The sequence below is a fragment of the Salmo salar genome, chromosome 07, assembly GCF_965601325.2.
Source record: "Salmo salar chromosome 07, fSalSal1, whole genome shotgun sequence".
NCBI classification, from domain to species: domain Eukaryota; kingdom Metazoa; phylum Chordata; class Actinopteri; order Salmoniformes; family Salmonidae; genus Salmo; species Salmo salar.
The window spans coordinates 2,700,001-2,717,500 of record NC_138297.1 but is presented as its reverse complement, the minus strand read 5'-3'; the positions used below and the strand labels follow the sequence as shown (position 1 = coordinate 2,717,500).

The 17,500-nt window shown below is 46.1% G+C and overlaps 1 protein-coding gene across 1 annotated transcript in view; it reads left to right on the top strand.

Moving 5' to 3' along the window:
* The window catches only part of LOC106592125 (neuromedin-K receptor), a 29,372-nt gene that overhangs the window by 10,180 nt on the left and 1,692 nt on the right, over positions 1-17,500 (top strand). Inside the window, exon 5 of the mRNA XM_082977261.1 lies at positions 15,866-15,942. Coding sequence (XP_082833387.1) covers positions 15,866-15,942 — 77 coding nt within the window. The remainder of the gene's footprint in view (positions 1-15,865; positions 15,943-17,500) is intronic.

The window sequence follows — 17,500 nt, the reverse complement described above, 5'->3', positions numbered from 1 at the left end:
TCTCAACCCTACACAGGTCTGTCTGTCTGTCTGTCTGTCTGTCTGTCTGTCTGTCTGTCTGTCTGCAGCTATCTCAACCCTACACAGGTCTGTCTCTGTCTGTCTGTCTGTCTGTCTGTCTGTCTGTCTGTCTGTCTGTCTGTCTGCAGCTATCTCAACCCTACACAGGTCTGTCTGTCTGTCTGTCTGTCTGTCTGTCTGTCTGTCTGTCTGTCTGTCTGTCTGTCTGTCTGATTAGCTATACTGTCTGTCTGTCTGTCTGTCTGTCTGTTTGATTATCTAAACTGTCTGTCTGTCTGTCTGTCTGTCTGTTTATCTATACTGTCTGTCTGTCTTTCTGTCCGTCTGATTATCTAAACTGTCTGTCTGTCTGTCTGCAGCTATCTCAACCCTACACAGGTCTGTCTGTCTGTCTGTCTGTCTGTCTGTCTGTCTGTCTGTCTGTCTGCAGCTATCTCAACCCTACACAGGTCTGTCTCTGTCTGTCTGTCTGTCTGTCTGTCTGTCTGTCTGCAGCTATCTCAACCCTACACAGGTCTGTCTGTCTGTCTGTCTGTCATATTCGCTATACTGTCTGTCTGTCTGTCTGTCTGTCTGTCTGATTATCTATACTGTCTGTCTGTCTGTCTGTCTGTCTGTCTGATTATCTATACTGTCTGTCTGTCTGTCTGTCTGTCTGTCTGTCTGTCTGTCTGTCTGCAGCTATCTCAACCCTACACAGGTCTGTCTGTCTGTCTGTCTGTCTGATTAGCTATACTGTCGGTCGGTCGGTCGGTCGGTCGGTCGGTCGGTCGGTCTGTCTGTCTGTCCTTTACACCTGTCTGTCTGTCTGTCTGTCTGTCTGTCTGATTATCTATACTGTCTGTCTGTCTGTCTGTGTCTGATTATCTATACTGTCTGTCTGTCTGTCTGTCTGTCTGATTATCTATACTGTCTGTCTGTCTGTCTGTCTGTCTGTCTGTCTGTCTGTCTGTCTGTCTGATTATCTATACTGTCTGTCTGTCTGTCTGATTATCTATACTGTCTGTCTGTCTGTCTGTCTGTCTGTCTGATTATCTATACTGTCTGCCTGCCTGCCTGCCTGCCTGCCTGCACTGTCTGTCTGATTATCTATACTGTCTGTCTGTCTGTCTGCAGCTATCTCAACCCTACACAGGTCTGTCTGTCTGTCTGTCTGTCTGTCTGTCTGTCTGTCTGTCTGTCTGTCTGTCTGTCTGCAGCTATCTGTTCAATAGAGTCAGGTCCAATAGAGTCAGGTCCAATAGAGTCAGGTCCAACAGAGTCAGGCCCGACAGACTGTTCAACAGAGTCAGGTCCAATAGAGTCCGGTTCAACAGAGTCAGGTCCAACAGAGTCAGGTCCAATAGAGTCAGGTCCAACAGAGTCAGGTCCAACAGAGTCAGGCCCGACAGACTGTTCAACAGAGTCAGGTCCAATAGAGTCAGGTCCAATAGAGTCCGGTTCAACAGAGTCAGGTCCAACAGACTGTCCAACAGAGTCAGGTCCAATAGAGTCAGGTCCAATAGAGTCAGGTCCAACAGAGTCAGGCCCGACAGACTGTTCAACAGAGTCAGGTCCAATAGAGTCAGGTCCAATAGAGTCAGGTCCAACAGAGTCAGGTCCAACAGAGTCAGGCCCGACAGACTGTTCAACAGAGTCAGGTCCAATAGAGTCAGGTCCAACAGAGTCAGGTCCAATAGAGTCAGGTCCAACAGAGTCAGGTCCAATAGAGTCAGGTCCAACAGAGTCAGGCCCGACAGACTGTTCAACAGAGTCAGGTCCAATAGAGTCAGGTCCAACAGAGTCAGGTCCAATAGTGTCAGGTCCAACAGAGTCAGGCCCGACAGACTGTTCAACAGAGTCAGGTCCAATAGAGTCAGGTCCAACAGAGTCAGGTCCAATAGAGTCAGGTCCAACAGAGTCAGGTCCAATAGAGTCAGGTCCAACAGAGTCAGGCCCGACAGACTGTTCAACAGAGTCAGGTCCAATAGAGTCCGGTTCAACAGAGTCCGGTCCAACAGAGTCAGGTCCAACAGAGTCAGGTCCAACAGAGTCAGGTCCAATAGAGTCCGGTCCAACAGAGTCAGGTCCAACAGAGTCAGGTCCAATAGAGTCAGGTCCAACAGAGTCAGGCCCGACAGACTGTTCAACAGAGTCAGGTCCAATAGAGTCCGGTTCAACAGAGTCCGGTCCAACAGAGTCAGGTCCAACGGGTCCAATAAGGCCATGGCAGCCTCCTAACCTGGATGAACAAAATAGACCGTCCTTTTTTAATGTTGGCGAATGTGCTGGAGATCAAACTGGGTGAACTTCGTTCCTATCAGCCAGACTAGCAGAACTATTACTACATTTTTCTTAGCTGTCTATTTACCACCACAAACTGATGCTGTCAGTAAGACCAGACTCAACTAGCTGTATAAGGCCATAAGCAAACAAAAAAAGTGCTAATTCAGAGGCGGCGCTCCTAGTGGCCGGTGATTTCAATGCAGGGAAACTGAAATCCATTTTACCTCATTTTTCCCAGCGTGCCACCTTTGCAACTAGAGGTGAAAAAACTCTAGACCACCTTTACTCCACACACAGAAACACGTACAAAGCTCTCACTCGCCCTCCATTTGGCAAATCTGACCATAACTCTATCCTCATGATTGGTGCTTACAAGAGAACAGGAAGTACCAATGACCCGCTCAATACGGAAGTGGTCTGTTGAAGCGGATGCTAAGCTACAGGACTTTTTCGCTAGCACAGATGGCTTTGAGTAATTTACCACATCAGTCACAAACTTCTTGAATACATGCGTCGACGACGTTGTCCCCACAGTGATCGTACGTACATATCCCAACCAGAAGCCATGGGTTACAGGCAACATCTGCTCTGAGCTAAAGGCTAAAGCTTCCGCTTTCAAGGACCGGGACACTAATCCGGACCAGCTGTTCCGATGTAAGAACTTTAAACAGGTTAACCTCTTGGGGCTAGGTGGGACGCTAGCGTGCCACCCGTGGTGCACTCCATCAACAGCAGGTGCATTTCAAGAGCGGCAAATTTGAATCCAAATAAATGTCAAAATTCAAATTTTTCAAAAATACAACTATTTTACACCATTTGAAAGATAAACATCTCCTTAATCTAACCACGTTTTACGATGTCAAAAAGGTTTTACGGCGAAAGCATATATTTAGAGTATGTTAGGACAGTACATTTACAAGAGTTGTGTGTAATGTTTTGTCAAGTCAAAGACAGGGTCACCAAAACCATAAAACCAGCTAAAATGATGCACTAACCTTTTACAATCTCCATCAGATGACACTCCTAGGACATTATGTTAGACAATGCATGCATTTTTAGTTCTATCAAGTTCATATTTATATCCAAAAACAGCGTTTTACTATGGCATTGATGTTGAGGAAATCGTTTCCCTCCAATAACCGGCAGTCAAGTCAGCGTCACAAATTAAATAATTAAAATTAGAAAACATTGGTAAAATATTATATTGTCATTTAAAGAATTATAGATTTACATCTCTTGAACGCAATCAACTTGCCAGATTTAAAAATAACCTTACTGGGAAATCACACTTTGCAATAATCTGAGCACTGCGCCCAGAAAAATACGCGTTGCGATACAGACTAGACGTCATGTTGGGGAGATCTAAAATCGAAAATACTATGTAAATAATCCATTACCTTTGATTCTCTTCATCAGATGTCACTTCCAGGTATCACAGGTCCATAACGAATGTAGTTTTGTTCAAAAAAGCTCATCATTTATGTCCAAAAATCTCCGTCTCGTTAGCACATGATGTAAGCCAGCCGGACTTCTCGTCATGAACGAGGGGAAAAAATATATTTCCGTTCGTTCAAACATGTCAAACGTTGTATAGCATAAATCATTAGGGCCTTTTTTAACCAGAACATGAATAATATTCAAGGTGGACGAATGCATACTCTTTTATAACGTATTGGAACGAGGGTACCCAACATGAACTCGCGCGCCAGGTGTCTAATGGGACATCATCGTTCCATGGCTCTTGTTCGGTCAGATCTCCCTCCAGAAGACTCAAAACACTTTGTAAAGGCTGGTGACATCTAGTGGAAGCAATAGGAAGTGCCAAAATATTCCTAAGCCCCTGTGTTTTTCAATGGGATAGGTTTAAAGTCAATACAACACATCAGGTATCCACTTCCTGTCAGAAAATGTCTCAGGGTTTTGCCTGCCAAATGAGTTCTGTTATACTCACAGACACCATTCAAACAGTTTTAGAAACTTTAGAGTGTTTTCTATCCATATATAATAAGTATATGCATATTCTAGTTACTGGGTAGGATTAGTAACCAGATTAAATCGGGTACATTTTTTTTATCCAGACGTGCAAATGCTGCCCCCTAGACCCAACAGGTTAACATTCACATGGCTGCAGGGCCAGACGGATTACCAGGACGAAAGCTCAGAGTATGCCCTGACCAGCTGGCAAGTGTCTTCCTTGACATGTTCAACCTCTCCTTGATCCAGTCTGTAATGCCTACATGTTTCAAGCAGACCACCATAGTCCCTGTGTCCAAGAACACCAAGGTAACCTGTCTAAATGACTAACGACCCGTAGCACTCAAATCAGAAGCCACAAAATACTTTGAAAGGCTGGTCATGGCTCAGATCAACACCATCATCATCCCAGAAACCCTAGACCCACTCCAATTCAAATACCACACCAACAGATCCACAGATGATGCAATCTCATTTGCACTCCACGCCGCCCTTTCACACCTGGACCAAAGTAACACCTACGTGAGAATGCTGTTCATTGACTACAGCTCAGCGTTCAACACCATAGTGCCCACAAAGCTCATCAGTAAGCTAAGGATCCTGGGATTAAACACCTCCCTCTGCAACTGGATCCTGGACTTCCTGGTGGCCAGCCCCTCAACACGGACCGTCAACACGGGGGCCCCTCAGGGGTGCATGCTTAGTCCCCTCCTGTACCTGGTGGGCCGCCCCCAGGTGGTAGGGGCACCCCTCAATACGGACCGTCAACACGGGGACCCCTCAGGGGTGCATGCTTAGTCCCCTCCTGTACTCCCTGTTCACCCACTCAAACACCATCATTAAGTTTGCTGACGACACGACAGTGATAGAGACCTGATCCCCAACTGTGATGAGACGGCCTATAGGGAGGAAGCCAGAGAACTGGCGGTGTGTTGCCAGGACAACAACTTCTCCCTCAATGTCAGCAAGTGGACTGCAGGAAATGGAGTGCCGAGCGTGCCCCCGTCCAAATTGACCGGGCTGCAGTGGAGCGAGTCGAGAGCTTCAATTTCCTCGGTGTCCACATCACTAAGGAATTAACATAATCCATACACACCAAACACAGTCATGAATCAAATCAAATCAAATGTTATGTGTCACATGCGCCGAAAACAACAGGTGTAGACCTTACAGTGTAATGATTACTTACAAGCTTTTAACCAACAATGCTGTTTAAAATACGTATAAGAATAAGAAATAAAAGTAACAAGTGATTAAAGAGCAGCAGTAAAATAACAATAGCGAGACTATATACAGGGGGTACCGGTACAGAGTCAATGTGGAGGCTATATACAGGGTATTACGGTACAGAGTCAATGTGGAGGCTATATACAGGGTATTACGGTACAGAGTCAATGTGGAGGCTATATACAGGGTATTACGGTACAGAGTCAATGTGGAGGCTATATACAGGGGGTACCGATACAGAGTCAATGTGGAGGCTATATACAGGGGAGTACCGATACAGAGTCAATGTGGAGGCTATATACAGGGGAGTACCGATACAGAGTCAATGTGGAGGCTATATACAGGGTATTATGGTACAGAGTCAATGTGGAGGCTATATACAGGGTATTACGGTACAGAGTCAATGTGGAGGCTATATACAGGGTATTACGGTACAGAGTCAATGTGTAGGCTATATACAGGGTGTACCGGTACAGAGTCAATGTGGAGGCTATATACAGGGTATTACGGTACAGAGTCAATGTGGAGGCTATATACAGGGTATTACGGTACAGAGTCAATGTGGAGGCTATATACAGGGTATTACGGTACAGAGTCAATGTGGAGGCTATATACAGGGGGTACCGGTACAGAGTCAATGTGGAGGCTATATACAGGGGGTACCGATACAGAGTCAATGTGGAGGCTATATACAGGGGGTACCGATACAGAGTCAATGTGGAGGCTATATACAGGGGAGTACCGATACAGAGTCAATGTGGAGGCTATATACAGGGGAGTACCGATACAGAGTCAATGTGGAGGCTATATACAGGGTATTACGGTACAGAGTCAATGTGGAGGCTATATACAGGGGGTACCGGTACAGAGTCAATGTGGAGGCTATATACCGGGGGTACCGGTACAGAGTCAATGTGGAGGCTATATACAGGGTGTACCGGTACAGAGTCAATGTGTAGGCTATATACAGGGTGTACCGGTACAGAGTCAATGTGGAGGCTATATACAGGGTATTACGGTACAGAGTCAATGTGGAGGCTATATACAGGGTATTACGGTACAGAGTCAATGTGGAGGCTATATACAGGGTATTACGGTACAGAGTCAATGTGGAGGCTATATACAGGGGGTACCGGTACAGAGTCAATGTGGAGGCTATATACAGGGGGTACCGGTACAGAGTCAATGTGGAGGCTATATACAGGGGGTACCGGTACAGAGTCAATGTGGAGGCTATATACAGGGGGTACCGGTACAGAGTCAATGTGGAGGCTATATACAGGGGGTACCGGTACAGAGTCAATGTGGAGGCTATATACAGGGGGTACCGGTACAGAGTCAATGTGGAGGCTATATACAGGGGGTACCGGTACAGAGTCAATGTGGAGGCTATATACAGGGGGTACCGGTACAGAGTCAATGTGGAGGCTATATACAGGGGGTACCGGTACAGAGTCAATGTGGAGGCTATATACAGGGGGTACCGGTACAGAGTCAATGTGGAGGCTATATACAGGGGGTACCGGTACAGAGTCAATGTGGAGGCTATATACAGGGGGTACCGGTACAGAGTCAATGTGGAGGCTATATACAGGGGGTACCGGTACAGAGTCAATGTGGAGGCTATATACAGGGGGTACCGGTACAGAGTCAATGTGGAGGCTATATACAGGGGGTACCGGTACAGAGTCAATGTGGAGGCTATATACAGGGGGTACCGGTACAGAGTCAATGTGGAGGCTATATACAGGGGGTACCGGTACAGAGTCAATGTGGAGGCTATATACAGGGGGTACCGGTACAGAGTCAATGTGGAGGCTATATACAGGGGGTACCGGTACAGAGTCAATGTGGAGGCTATATACAGGGGGTACCGGTACAGAGTCAATGCGGAGGCTATATACAGGAGGTACCGGTACAGAGTCAATGCGGAGGCTACATACAGGGGGTACCGGTACAGAGTCAATGCGGAGGCTACATACAGGGGGTACCGGTACAGAGTCAATGTGGAGGCTATATACAGGGTATTACGGTACAGAGTCAATGTGGAGGCTATATACAGGGGGTACCGGTACAGAGTCAATGTGGAGGCTATATACAGGGTGTTACGGTACAGAGTCAATGTGGAGGCTATAGACAGGGGGTACCGATACAGAGTCAATGTGGAGGCTATATACAGGGGGTACCGATACAGAGTCAATGTGGAGGCTATATACAGGGGCTACCGGTACAGAGTCAATGTGCGGGGGCACCGGTGTCGAGGTAATTGAGGTAATATGTACATGTAGGTAGAGTTTTCAAAGTGACTATGCATAGATAATAACAGAGAGTAGCAGCAGCGTAAAAGAGAGGGGTGGGGGCAATGCAAGTAGTCTGGGTAGTCATTTGACTAGATGTTCAGGAGTCTTATGGCTTGGGGGCTAGAAGCTGTTTAGAAGCCTCTTGGACCTAGACTTGGTGCTCCGATACCGCTTGCCGTGCGGTAGCAGAGAGAACAGTCTGTGACTACGGTGGCTGAAGTCTTTGACAATTTTTAGGGCCTTCCTCTGACACCGCCTGGTATAGAGGTCCTGGATGGCAGGAAGCTTGGCCCCAATGATGTACTGGGCCGTTCGCATTACCCTCTGTAGTGCCTTGCGGTCGGAGGCCGAGCAGCTGCCATACCAGGCAGTGATGCAACCCGTCAGGATGCTCTCGATGGTGCAGCTGTAGAACCTTTTGAGGATCTGAGGACCCATGCCAAATCTTTTCAGTCTCCTGAGGGGGAATAGGTTTTGTCGTGCCCTCTTCACGACCGTCTTGGTGTGTTTGGACCATGGAGAAGGCATAAACAACACCTCTTCCCTTTTCAGGAGGCTGAAAATATTTGGCATGTGTCCTCAGATCCTCAAAAAGGTTCTTCAGCTGTGTCTATGAAAAGCATGTTGACTTGCTCGATCACCGTTTGGTATGGCAACTGCTTGACATCTGGCTGCAAGGCGCTAAAGACGGTAGGCCCAGTACATCACCAGGATGGGGGAAGGACGGCCAGCGGTACTGATGCACCCAACAGGACCCTTAACAGCTTCTAAATAGTTAATTGCTAAATGGTTAGTTAAATAGTTAGTTAAATGGTTGGTTTATTTGGTTAACTATTTAACTAACTGGAATATCTGCATTCTCTTTTCACTCATCTCATTACATTACACTGATGCTGCTGTTTACTACCTGTCCATTTATTCCTAGTTACACATACACCTCAATTACCTGATACCTGTATATAACCTGGTTATCATTACTCAGTACTGGTACCCTGTGTATATAGCCTGGTACCCTGTGTATATAGCCTGGTACCCTGTGTATATAGCCTGGTACCCTGTGTATATAGCCTGGTACCCTGTGTATATAGCCTGGTACCCTGTGTATATAGCCTGGTACCCTGTGTATATAGCCTGGTACCCTGTGTATATAGCCTGGTACCCTGTGTATATAGCCTGGTTATCATTACTCAGTACTGGTACCCTGTGTATATAGCCTGGTACCCTGTGTATATAGCCTGGTACCCTGTGTATATAGCCTGGTACCCTGTGTATATAGCCTGGTACCCTGTGTATATATCCTGGTACCCTGTGTATATAGCCTGGTAACCTGTGTATATAGCCTGGTACCCTGTGTATATAGCCTGGTACCCTGTGTATATAGCCTGGTACCCTGTATATATAGCCTGGTACCCTGTGTATATATAGCCTGGTACCCTGTGTATATAGCCTGGTACCCTGTGTATATAGCCTGGTACCCTGTGTATATAGCCTGGTACCCTGTGTATATAGCCTGGTACCCTGTGTATATAGCCTGGTTATCATTACTCAGTACTGGTACCCTGTGTATATAGCCTGGTACCCTGTGTATATATCCTGGTACCCTGTGTATATAGCCTGGTACCCTGTGTATATATCCTGGTACCCTGTGTATATAGCCTGGTAACCTGTGTATATAGCCTGGTACCCTGTGTATATAGCCTGGTACCCTGTGATATATAGCCTGGTACCCTGTATATATAGCCTGGTACCCTGTGTATATATAGCCTGGTACCCTGTGTATATAGCCTGGTACCCTGTGTATATAGCCTGGTACCCTGTGTATATAGCCTGGTACCCTGTGTATATAGCCTGGTACCCTGTGTATATAGCCTGGTTATCATTACTCAGTACTGGTACCCTGTGTATATAGCCTGGTACCCTGTGTATATATAGCCTGGTACCCTGTGTATATAGCCTGGTACCCTGTGTATATAGCCTGGTACCCTGTGTATATAGCCTGGTACCCTGTATATATAGCCTGGTACCCTGTGTATATATAGCCTGGTACCCTGTGTATATAGCCTGGTACCCTGTGTATATAGCCTGGTACCCTGTGTATATATCCTGGTACCCTGTGTATATAGCCTGGTACCCTGTGTATATATCCTGGTACCCTGTGTATATAGCCTGGTACCCTGTGTATATAGCCTGGTACCCTGTGTATATAGCCTGGTACCCTGTGTATATAGCCTGGTACCCTGTGTATATAGCCTGGTACCCTGTGATATATAGCCTGGTACCCTGTGTATATAGCCTGGTACCCTGTGTATATAGCCTGGTACCCTGTGTATATAGCCTGGTACCCTGTGTATATAACCTGGTACCCTGTGTATATAGCCTGGTACCCTGTGTATATAGCCTGGTACCCTGTGTATATAGCCTGGTACCCTGTATATATAGCCTGGTACCCTGTGTATATATAGCCTGGTACCCTGTATATATAGCCTGGTACCCTGTGTATATAGCCTGGTACCCTGTGTATATATCCTGGTACCCTGTGTATATAGCCTGGTACCCTGTGTATATAGCCTGGTACCCTGTGTATATAGCCTGGTACCCTGTGTATATAGCCTGGTACCCTGTGTATATAGCCTGGTACCCTGTGTATATATAGCCTGGTACCCTGTATATATAGCCTGGTACCCTGTGTATATAGCCTGGTACCCTGTGTATATATAGCCTGGTACCCTGTATATATAGCCTGGTACCCTGTGTATATAGCCTGGTACCCTGTGTATATATAGCCTGGTACCCTGTATATATAGCCTGGTACCCTGTGTATATATCCTGGTACCCTGTGTATATAGCCTGGTACCCTGTGTATATAGCCTGGTACCCTGTGTATATAGCCTGGTACCCTGTGTATATAGCCTGGTACCCTGTGTATATAACCTGGTACCCTGTGTATATAGCCTGGTACCCTGTGTATATAGCCTGGTAACCTGTGTATATAGCCTGGTACCCTGTGTATATAGCCTGGTACCCTGTGTATATAGCCTGGTACCCTGTATATATAGCCTGGTACCCTGTGTATATATAGCCTGGTACCCTGTGTATATAGCCTGGTACCCTGTGTATATATAGCCTGGTACCCTGTGTATATATAGCCTGGTACCCTGTATATATAGCCTGGTACCCTGTGTATATAGCCTGGTACCCTGTATATATAGCCTGGTACCCTGTGTATATAGCCTGGTACCCTGTGTATATATAGCCTGGTACCCTGTGTATATAGCCTGGTACCCTGTGTATATAGCCTGGTACCCTGTGTATATATAGCCTGGTACCCTGTGTATATAGCCTGGTACCCTGTGTATATAGCCTGGTACCCTGTGTATATATAGCCTGGTACCCTGTGTATATATAGCCTGGTACCCTGTGTATATAGCCTGGTACCCTGTGTATATAGCCTGGTACCCTGTGTATATAGCCTGGTACCCTGTGTATATAGCCTGGTACCCTGTATATATAGCCTGGTACCCTGTGTATATAGCCTGGTACCCTGTGTATATAGCCTGGTACCCTGTGTATATAGCCTGGTACCCTGTGTATATAGCCTGGTACCCTGTGTATATAGCCTGGTACCCTGTGTATATAGCCTGGTACCCTGTGTATATAGCCTGGTACCCTGTGTATATAGCCTGGTACCCTGTGTATATAGCCTGGTACCCTGTGTATATAGCCTGGTACCCTGTGTATATATAGCCTGGTACCCTGTGTATATAGCCTGGTACCCTGTGTATATAGCCTGGTACCCTGTGTATATAGCCTGGTACCCTGTGTATATATAGCCTGGTACCCTGTGTATATAGCCTGGTACCCTGTGTATATAGCCTGGTACCCTGTGTATATAGCCTGGTACCCTGTGTATATATAGCCTGGTACCCTGTATATATAGCCTGGTACCCTGTGTATATAGCCTGGTACCCTGTATATATAGCCTGGTACCCTGTGTATATAGCCTGGTACCCTGTGTATATAGCCTGGTACCCTGTATATATAGCCTGGTACCCTGTATATATAGCCTGGTACCCTGTGTATATAGCCTGGTACCCTGTGTATATAGCCTGGTACCCTGTGTATATAGCCTGGTACCCTGTGTATATAGCCTGGTACCCTGTATATATAGCCTGGTACCCTGTATATATAGCCTGGTACCCTGTGTATATAGCCTGGTACCCTGTGTATATAGCCTGGTACCCTGTGTATATAGCCTGGTACCCTGTGTATATAGCCTGGTACCCTGTGTATATAGCCTGGTACCCTGTGTATATAGCCTGGTACCCTGTGTATATAGCCTGGTACCCTGTGTATATAGCCTGGTACCCTGTGTATATAGCCTGGTACCCTGTGTATATAGCCTGGTACCCTGTGTATATAGCCTGGTACCCTGTGTATATAGCCTGGTACCCTGTGTATATAGCCTGGTACCCTGTGTATATAGCCTGGTACCCTGTGTATATAGCCTGGTACCCTGTGTATATAGCCTGGTACCCTGTATATATAGCCTGGTACCCTGTGTATATAGCCTGGTACCCTGTGTATATAGCCTGGTACCCTGTGTATATAGCCTGGTACCCTGTGTATATAGCCTGGTACCCTGTGTATATAGCCTGGTACCCTGTGTATATAGCCTGGTACCCTGTGTATATATAGCCTGGTACCCTGTGTATATAGCCTGGTACCCTGTGTATATATAGCCTGGTACCCTGTGTATATAGCCTGGTACCCTGTGTATATATAGCCTGGTACCCTGTGTATATAGCCTGGTACCCTGTGTATATATAGCCTGGTACCCTGTGTATATAGCCTGGTACCCTGTATATATAGCCTGGTACCCTGTATATATAGCCTGGTACCCTGTGTATATAGCCTGGTACCCTGTGTATATAGCCTGGTACCCTGTGTATATAGCCTGGTACCCTGTGTATATAACCTGGTACCCTGTGTATATAGCCTGGTACCCTGTATATATAGCCTGGTACCCTGTATATATAGCCTGGTACCCTGTGTATATAGCCTGGTACCCTGTGTATATAGCCTGGTACCCTGTGTATATAGCCTGGTACCCTGTGTATATAGCCTGGTACCCTGTGTATATAGCCTGGTACCCTGTGTATATAGCCTGGTACCCTGTATATATAGCCTGGTACCCTGTATATATAGCCTGGTACCCTGTGTATATAGCCTGGTACCCTGTGTATATAGCCTGGTACCCTGTGTATATATAGCCTGGTACCCTGTGTATATAGCCTGGTACCCTGTGTATATAGCCTGGTACCCTGTGATATATAGCCTGGTACCCTGTGTATATAGCCTGGTACCCTGTGTATATATAGCCTGGTACCCTGTGTATATAGCCTGGTACCCTGTGTATATAGCCTGGTACCCTGTGTATATATAGCCTGGTACCCTGTGTATATAGCCTGGTACCCTGTGTATATAGCCTGGTACCCTGTGTATATATAGCCTGGTACCCTGTGATATATAGCCTGGTACCCTGTGTATATAGCCTGGTACCCTGTGTATATAGCCTGGTACCCTGTGTATATAGCCTGGTACCCTGTGTATATAGCCTGGTACCCTGTGTATATAGCCTGGTACCCTGTGTATATAGCCTGGTACCCTGTGTATATAGCCTGGTACCCTGTGTATATAGCCTGGTACCCTGTGTATATAGCCTGGTACCCTGTGTATATAGCCTGGTACCCTGTGTATATATAGCCTGGTACCCTGTGTATATAGCCTGGTACCCTGTGTATATAGCCTGGTACCCTGTGTATATATAGCCTGGTACCCTGTATATATAGCCTGGTACCCTGTGTATATAGCCTGGTACCCTGTGTATATAGCCTGGTACCCTGTGTATATATAGCCTGGTACCCTGTGTATATAGCCTGGTACCCTGTATATATAGCCTGGTACCCTGTGTATATAGCCTGGTACCCTGTGATATATAGCCTGGTACCCTGTATATATAGCCTGGTACCCTGTGTATATAGCCTGGTACCCTGTATATATAGCCTGGTACCCTGTGTATATAGCCTGGTACCCTGTGTATATAGCCTGGTACCCTGTATATATAGCCTGGTACCCTGTATATATAGCCTGGTACCCTGTGTATATAGCCTGGTACCCTGTGTATATAGCCTGGTACCCTGTGTATATAGCCTGGTACCCTGTGTATATAGCCTGGTACCCTGTATATATAGCCTGGTACCCTGTATATATAGCCTGGTACCCTGTGTATATAGCCTGGTACCCTGTGTATATAGCCTGGTACCCTGTGTATATAGCCTGGTACCCTGTGTATATAGCCTGGTACCCTGTGTATATAGCCTGGTACCCTGTGTATATAGCCTGGTACCCTGTGTATATAGCCTGGTACCCTGTGTATATAGCCTGGTACCCTGTGTATATAGCCTGGTACCCTGTGTATATAGCCTGGTACCCTGTGTATATAGCCTGGTACCCTGTGTATATAGCCTGGTACCCTGTGTATATATAGCCTGGTACCCTGTGTATATCAGTAGCCTGGTACCCTGTGTATATAGCCTGGTACCCTGTGTATATAGCCTGGTACCCTGTGTATATAGCCTGGTACCCTGTGTATATAGCCTGGTACCCTGTGTATATAGCCTGGTACCCTGTGTATATAGCCTGGTACCCTGTGTATATATAGCCTGGTACCCTGTGTATATAGCCTGGTACCCTGTGTATATATAGCCTGGTACCCTGTGTATATAGCCTGGTACCCTGTGTATATATAGCCTGGTACCCTGTGTATATAGCCTGGTACCCTGTGTATATATAGCCTGGTACCCTGTGTATATAGCCTGGTACCCTGTATATATAGCCTGGTACCCTGTGTATATAGCCTGGTACCCTGTGTATATAGCCTGGTACCCTGTATATATAGCCTGGTACCCTGTGTATATAGCCTGGTACCCTGTGTATATAGCCTGGTACCCTGTGTATATAGCCTGGTACCCTGTGTATATAGCCTGGTACCCTGTGTATATAGCCTGGTACCCTGTGTATATAGCCTGGTACCCTGTGTATATAGCCTGGTACCCTGTGTATATAGCCTGGTACCCTGTGTATATAGCCTGGTACCCTGTGTATATAGCCTGGTACCCTGTATATATAGCCTGGTACCCTGTGTATATAGCCTGGTACCCTGTGTATATAGCCTGGTACCCTGTATATATAGCCTGGTACCCTGTATATATAGCCTGGTACCCTGTGTATATAGCCTGGTACCCTGTGTATATAGCCTGGTACCCTGTGTATATAGCCTGGTACCCTGTGTATATAGCCTGGTACCCTGTATATATAGCCTGGTACCCTGTGTATATAGCCTGGTACCCTGTGTATATAGCCTGGTACCCTGTGTATATAGCCTGGTACCCTGTGTATATAGCCTGGTACCCTGTATATATAGCCTGGTACCCTGTGTATATAGCCTGGTACCCTGTGTATATAGCCTGGTAACCTGTGTATATAGCCTGGTACCCTGTGTATATAGCCTGGTACCCTGTGTATATAGCCTGGTACCCTGTGTATATAGCCTGGTACCCTGTGTATATAGCCTGGTACCCTGTGTATATAGCCTGGTACCCTGTATATATAGCCTGGTACCCTGTGTATATAGCCTGGTACCCTGTGTATATAGCCTGGTACCCTGTGTATATAGCCTGGTACCCTGTGTATATAGCCTGGTACCCTGTGTATATATAGCCTGGTACCCTGTGTATATAGCCTGGTTATCGTTACTTATTGTGTATTTATTCCTCATGTTATTATCTTTTTATTATTTTTCTATTTTCTTTTTCTCTGCATTGTTGGGAAGGGCCCGTCAGTAAGCATTTAACTGTTAGTCTCCCGCTGTTTATCAAGCATGTGACAAATAACATTTACTAGAACATTGGAGGTGCCGGTACTCAGTACCGTCGTGGTCCGGCCCAATTCAACCACTGATTATCTATACAGTCATTACTATTGTTTAGAATTAATTATAAATTATTCTCATCCAACAGGTGTATCTATCAGTGTTGTGGCTGGCTATGAGCTCCACCATGTACAATCCTATCATCTACTGCTGTCTCAATAGCAGGTAGGAGATAGGAACACACACCTATCATCTACTGTTGTCTCAATAGCAGGTAGGAGCTAGGAACACACACCATGTACAATCCTATCATCTGCTGCTGTCTCAATAGCAGGTAGGAGCTAGGAACACACACCATGTACAATCCTATCATCTACTGCTGTCTCAAAAGCAGGTAGGAGCTAGGAACACACACCATGTACAATCCTATCATCTACTGCTGTCTCAATAGCAGGTAGGAGCTAGGAACACACACCATGTACCATCCTATCATCTGCTGCTGTCTCAATAGCAGGCAGGAGCTAGGAAAACACACCTATAATCTGCTGCTGTCTCAAGAACAGGTAGGAGCTAGGAACACACGCCATGTACAATCCTATCATCTACTGCTGTCTCAATAACAGGTAGGAGCTAGGAACACACACCATGTACAATCCTATAATCTGCTGCTGTCTCAATAACAGGTAGCTGCTAGGAACACACACCATGTACAATCTATCATCTACTGCTGTCTCAATAACAGGTAGGTGCTAGGAACACACACCATGTACAATCATATAATCTGCTGTTGTCTCAATAGCAGGTAGGAGCTAGGAACACACACCATGTACCATCCTATCATCTGCTGCTGTCTCAATAACAGGTAGCTGCTAGGAACATACACCATGTACAATCCTATCATCTACTGCTGTCTCAATAACAGGTAGGTGCTAGGAACACACACCATCTACAATCCTATCATCTACTGCTGTCTCAATAGCAGGTAGGAGCTAAGAACACACACCTATCATCTGCTGCTGTCTCAATAACAGGTAGGAGCTAGGAACACACACCATGTACAATCCTATCATCTGCTACTGTCTCAATAGCAGGTAGGAGCTAGGAACACACACCTATCATGTGCTGCTGTCTCAATAACAGGTAGGTGCTAGGAACACACACCATGTACAATCCTATCATCTGCTGTGGTCTCAATAACAGGTAGGTGCTAGGAACACACACCATGTACAATCATATCATCTGCTGTTATATCAATAGCAGGTAGGAGCTAGGAACACACACCATGTACCATCCTATCATCTGCTGCTGTCTCAATAGCAGGCAGGAGCTAGGAAAACACACCTATAATCTGCTGCTGTCTCAAGAACAGGTAGGAGCTAGGAACACACACCATGTACAATCCTATAATCTGCTGCTGTCTCAATAACAGGTAGCTGCTAGAAACACACACCATGTACAATCCTATCATCTACTGCTGTCTCAATAACAGGTAGGTGCTAGGAACACACACCATGTACAATCCTATCATCTACTGCTGTCTCAATAACAGGTAGGAGCTAGGAACACACACCATGTACAATCCTATCATCTACTGCTGTCTCAATAGCAGGTAGGAGCTAGGAACACACCATGTGCAATCCTATCATCTGCTGCTGTCTCAATAACAGGTAGCTGCTAGGAACACACACCATGTACAATCTATCATCTACTGCTGTCTCAATAACAGGTAGGTGCTAGGAACACACACCATGTACAATCCTATCATCTACTGCTGTCTCAATAG